This window comes from Bidens hawaiensis, unplaced genomic scaffold (assembly GCF_021521415.1).
Source record: "Bidens hawaiensis isolate Kalapana, Puna unplaced genomic scaffold, B.hawaiensis_p1.1 tig00003058_1, whole genome shotgun sequence".
NCBI classification, from domain to species: Eukaryota; Viridiplantae; Streptophyta; class Magnoliopsida; order Asterales; family Asteraceae; genus Bidens; species Bidens hawaiensis.
This window is the reverse complement of record NW_027491165.1, coordinates 306,774-312,464: the sequence shown is the minus strand read 5'-3', so window position 1 is coordinate 312,464 and position 5,691 is coordinate 306,774. Positions and strand designations below refer to the sequence as shown.

At 33.8% G+C, this 5,691-nt stretch overlaps 1 protein-coding gene across 1 annotated transcript; it reads right to left on the bottom strand.

Moving 5' to 3' along the window:
- Window positions 1-877: 877 nt before the first annotated feature.
- Window positions 878-5,189, bottom strand: LOC143622192 (arginyl-tRNA--protein transferase 2-like). Its single transcript, XM_077093401.1, has 5 exons — window positions 4,948-5,189; window positions 2,720-2,909; window positions 1,625-2,656; window positions 1,234-1,555; window positions 878-1,164 (listed from the first exon to the last, which is right to left on the bottom strand). Exons 1-5 carry the CDS (start codon window positions 5,120-5,122, stop codon window positions 1,048-1,050), a joined length of 1,836 nt encoding a protein of 611 aa, XP_076949516.1. The 5' UTR covers window positions 5,123-5,189; the 3' UTR covers window positions 878-1,047.
- Window positions 5,190-5,691: the final 502 nt, after the last annotated feature.

Here is a 5,691-nt window from a genome sequence, read left to right as displayed (position 1 = left end):
GCATCAAAATTTTCCTGGTAACGTGTAAATGCTTGTATTATAAATGGGTTATGTGTCGAAACCATGTTTTCCAATCACGGGTCAAAAGGTTTTATTAACGAGTAAAATTTAACCCGGAAGCGGGTCATTTTCTTTTTATTGTTAACAGGTTTAAATTATCCCGGTAACGGGTTAGAACTTAAAAAAATCAATGGTGTTGACAAACCGAATAAACAAGGTAAGTAAAATTCTTTAGTTCTTTTGGCCACAATGTTGTTTCGTATTTTGATATGGCCAGAATATAGTGTAACAAACTCTTAAGATCTAGGCTGGCCGTTTAAAGTATTTTAACTTTTGACCTGAGTCCTTTAAAGTTGATTAACAGTTTTTTTAATAAACTGCGTTCAACAGTCGAAATCATACAAATTTACGTTTCACGGTGCATGTCCTGCAACTCGTCCCTTGATTCCGGGGCTCCATCTGTCAACTGGTCATTTTCTGGTTTGTTAACAGAGTTACCTGAGGCTTTGAGTTGGAGTTTGTTGTTGTGGTGTCTATGTTGTGTTCTCTAAGTTTGCAGTTTAATTTTTGTTTAAACTAGTTGAAGTGGTAATGATTCATTTCGCTCATTTGTCCACTTCATTACCTCCTCCATTCTATTACACCATACAATACATGTTGTAAATAAAAATAACATGTTTTTGGTAAATAGCATTGTAATGAAAGGCTTAAAACCAAATTTAAACAATATTAACAAAAACATGCAAAACTACTAATGTATCTTATTCCTATGAAAGAGCTTTATAAGTTTTTGGTTGAATGTATTAACACTAAAAGATAATATCATTAAATCAAATATTTTGAATTAACCATCAAGCTTAATCCATGGATAGTTTAATCACAAGGGTATGAGACTGAGTTTGAGTAATATAACTAAGCATATATTCATTCATTCAAACAAGCAAGCGAAAGTAAAACCACGTTCATATTCGCACTATGCGGATCATAAGTTATACGCTAGAAAACATGAACAATAACAATAATAACCACCTTATTTCTTGTTTTCATTCAACCAACCGAGTAAATCATTCGCTCAGAAAGATCAGTACCAACGGCCCTCACATATTTATCCAACTGACTTTCCAAGTATTCCCTTTCCTTAACTCCAAACGCTTCTCGAATATCCTTCAAAAAAGACATGGATAACAAGTCAAACGGGTTATATTTTGAATAAATCAGTACGTAAAAGTGTACCTTATATTTCAGGTTCATTCCCCTCAAACCAATAATAATATTACTGACATCTTTTCTCATTTCCGCAGGCGTCAAACCAGTAGATTCTGGTCCTACTAATTCATCATCTTCGTCATCATAATCAGAGTCTTCAAAAGCACCTTCAGACATTTCTTCATCTCCATCGACACGAACGTCATTTGATTCATACACTTCTTGTTCAATTTGATCTTCGCTTGCAATAGGCAAAACGTCCAACTCGTTTTGCAAAGTGGCATAATCAGATAATACAACGTACGGTTTTCTATCAAGTAGCCTCTTAGCAATATCAAACGAAACCCACCTGCAAGTACACGTTTTTTAAACGTTTGACCTACATTACAACCCAAATCGACACGTTTTGTTAACTTACTCGTAACGAAGAGGACAGAGAAGCTCAGACGGGCGATAAGCTGCTTTGTATCTCATCTTGTTGCAAGAGTGAATATAGTATCCAAGATAATAATACTGCAAGCTAGGACAATGGGTTTGACTTTCTTTGACCCAATTTATTTCTTGTAGCGCTGAGTACTTACCGAGTGACAAAAAAGCAAGATCGGGATCCCAAAATAGATACTTACTGGATAAACATTTAGGGAGAATATCCACCACACCAACTGCAACCAGTTTGCCATTAATCAAATATTGTTGATGGAAAGAGCCAAACCCGCATGATGGAACACTACAGTCTCCTTTTGATTGAACATAAATTAACGGACTGTCGATCAAGAATCGCTTGTACGAGCTTTCAGTCACGTGATCTGGTGCATCATTATGCACTTTAATCTGGTACTTTCTATATAACTCATATTCTTCCGGGTCAAACGTTGACCGTTTCAAACGAATCTCAAGACTCTGTCTTTTAACCGGAAACTTTTCAGATGTATCATTTGAAGAACTCGCTTTAAAAACTGCAGGTTTTTCAACTGATGCGTCTGGTTGAGTTTGTGATCCGGTTGAGTAGAAGTTAATATGTCCATTGCAAGCTTTAACAGACAAACTGATAGCTGATGATGAGTTAGTTAAACAGTTTGTTATTGTTTCTGCAACGGATTTTGGATCTTTTCCCATGCCAACATTCTTTTCGGCCCGTTTTAAAGCAGCAGCGACTTGAAAAGAAATATTGCTGGTATACACAAGATCTTGAGATTCTTCTGCTTGTAACTTCCTTTTGTTTGGTGCAGCACTTTTGACAAAAGCTTTCGGGAATTGAATTTCACTAGAAAATTGAAACTCACCCTGTTCTATGCATGTGAGTATAGCTGAATTGATCTGGTCAGACAAAAAGTTAATCGTTTGGTCAATGTTGTTTGATTGCAACCCGTCCTTTTGTGCTGAACTTGCAGATGATGATGTCTCCTTTTGTTCATCTGAATTCTTGATATTAAGCGAACCATCTAGAAACCTGTTAGCAAGTTGATTATTAAATATCAGAATAGAATTATTGTATCAATTAATCATATTTAACCTCTGCATTCGTTTGGATACTCGAGCTTGTTCCTTAGAAGGTACGAAATCACTTGCTTTCAAACGGATTGTATAAGACGGACAACACGTTTTCTCCATTTCAGGTTTGTAGAGAAAACAACCAGATCTCCTCCAACCTCTGTCAAGAAGAGCTTGGTAGTCATGAACAGTCAGACTGTGTACCCATAAACCTGCAAGATCAAGAAACGGGAATTGAAATTGAGCAAAAAGCACGTAAAACTCTGTATATTTTATGCTCTAACCGCATACACACCCGGATGACAAAAAAAACACAATTATTTATATAACCCCATAGTAATTAAAGGCGATGCGCCCCTGCGCCTAGGCGATAATTCTGGGCAAGGGGACATCAGACCGACTAGTTTGACTCAGGTCGACAAATCGTGAATAAAAGCGGCAAGTATATATTATTTTAATTTAGTTTGATTTTCTGTGATAAATATTATAATAGCCTACCAAATATTTTTGGGATTAACAAAATTAACAGGTAAACTCTATCTATATAATTTCTTTGAACTCATTAAACCTTAAATCATTCTTCAAGCACAGCTGACCAGAAGAATAAGAAAACACAGGTTAGCATATATATATATATTTGATTTAGATTATAAGGTTGTTAATATTCTGTTTTGTTTTAATTTTCGTTTTAGATTATTATAGTAATATTCAGTTTTGTATTAATTATTGTTTTTAGTTTTATTGTCAATAGTTAGTCAGACTGGTTATTAGTGTTATGAGAGCTGGTTATGATTGTATATAATCTAGGGCTTCTAGTTGTATTCATTTTCTGAGGTAATGAAAGAATTGACTAAGAATTTTTGTTTGGTTGTTACTTGTTAATGAGTATGAATTGAACTGGTTTCCTGTACCAGTTTCATATTGCTAAGTCAATTTAAAGTCTGATAAATTTGTTAATGTGAGCCATATTTGACTGCTAGAAGAAACACTGAAATAGAAACAAATAGAAGACACCGACATAACAAAACTGAAGATGCAAAGATCTTGAAATGACAAGTTTAATTTTTTGTTTTGGATTATTAGATTATTAATATTCAGTTTTGTTTTAATTTTTGTTTTAGATTATTAGATTAGTAATATTCAGTTTTGTTTTAATTTTTGTTTTAGATTAGTAATATTTAGTTTTGTTATAATTTTTGTTTAGATTATTAGATTATTAATTTTTTTTAGATTATTAATTGCTTTGGTAGTTGAATAAAGTATTGTTTGCCATTATAAATTTTGTTTGTGAATTTTTTTTTATTTAAGTTCAGGCCACGCCTTTTTTGCGCCTAGCGCCTACCTCCTAGGACAGACAAGTTCGCCTTGTGTGCGCCTGTCGCATTTAATAACTATGTATAACCCTATCCTTCAAATAATTAAATATTGTAAATGATACCATAATAATGTCTATTGTTACTGAATATACAAAGGGTATCACTAGAACATAAGCTTAATGAATAATTGTTAAACAAGGATGTAAGCAGAACATAAGCTGAATGCATAATTGTTAAACAAGGATGTAAGCAGAACATCTTAAACAACAAAAAAAAAAGATATTAAGTACTTGAAATTACATATCTAACCCTCCTAGCAGTTTTAAATTTATGCCATTAAAAAAAATAGTCTTTGCACAACACAAATCAAGTATTAAGTACTTGAAATTACAAATTAACCAATCTTAGCACAGTGTAAATCAAATAATGCTTCGTGTTCATCATTTGACATGTTCGGATGTCAAAAACCACATAATTTAGTAACAAATTAGAATCGTCGTCAAGATATTAATTTATTAAATCCATCTCAGATCGAAAACTTTTAAAGTTATTGACCGAAGAAAATTGTTCATTGATAAACCTTTTTGATGACAAGAGATCACAGCATTTCTGTTGGAGTGACGGAGAACTGATAAGTTCTGTTGTGATTTCATTCGACCGTATCACTGTAATTTAATTACGTTGATTTAGTTTTACTTGCTAACATACTAAAATATCCAAGTTCGACAACAGCGGTTCGTGTAGCACCTTAAACGATCGCCTAAATGAGCTTTCCATACATGATATACATATACATATACATATACATATACACATACTAGTTTGATGTCATTATCAATGTTACCTATTGGTTCACAATCGAAAGTAGCCCTAATTATCCACCATATATACTAATTAAATTAAAAGCAAGCTAATTAGTGAGAAACTAACTAACCGTGAGTAATACTGGAATTGGAACCGGATTTGCAATAACCGCAGGAGCTTCTACGGCGACCAACGTCAACCACCACGCTAATAACATTATTATTATTATTATTATTATCGATGATGATTTTACTACTGCTACTGCTGCTGCTAGCTTCGCTCTTGATCTTTCGCTTATCGGCCATATATATAATTGTTCTTTGGTTTTCAATTCTTCATTTCAATTTCAGTTGAGTGTGTAATCGCCGATGAGATGAAATAGGTTACACAGCCGTACGCTCCGTCCTGCACGCCTTTCTCTCTCTCTTTATTAACCGAGTCTTATAAGCGATTTAATTACGTCACTTATCCTTTTTCTCAAATCGGGTAATTAAATCTTTAAATCGAGTTTTGTTTTGTTGGATTTTTTTTTTATGTTTGGAAAGTAATAGAGAATATGCGGTAGATGTGCAAAAATCTAGTTTTTCTAATACCTGGTTTTGGGTACAGAATCGGGTTAGGTTACGACCGGTTATTGAAAAAGCGGGTACAGGGTTGGGTTCAGGGTCCGTGTATTGTCTTTAAAAATCACACCTTATGCACTGTGTTTGGTTCGGGTATAGAACCAGATATTCTAAAACTTGGTATATGAATACCGTAATTTCGGTTATTGAAGATGCCTATTTTAAAAGAGGGGGGGGGGGTCTCGGGTATAGATGTGTTTTTTAAAGGGTTACACTTTTTTTGGGTATTTTTCATATATTTTTCGATTAAT

Excerpts from the sequence above, each read along its gene's own strand:
- LOC143622192 (XM_077093401.1), bottom strand. The coding sequence starts at position 5,122 with ATGGCCGATAAGCGAAAGATCAAGAGCGAAGCTAGCAGCAGCAGTAGC. Across the intron at positions 2,910-4,947 it reads CAATTCCAGTATTACTCACG|GTTTATGGGTACACAGTCTG; the intron begins GTTAGTTAGTTT and ends TTGATCTTGCAG. Across the intron at positions 1,556-1,624 it reads CTCTGTCCTCTTCGTTACGA|GTGGGTTTCGTTTGATATTG; the intron begins GTAAGTTAACAA and ends GTGTACTTGCAG.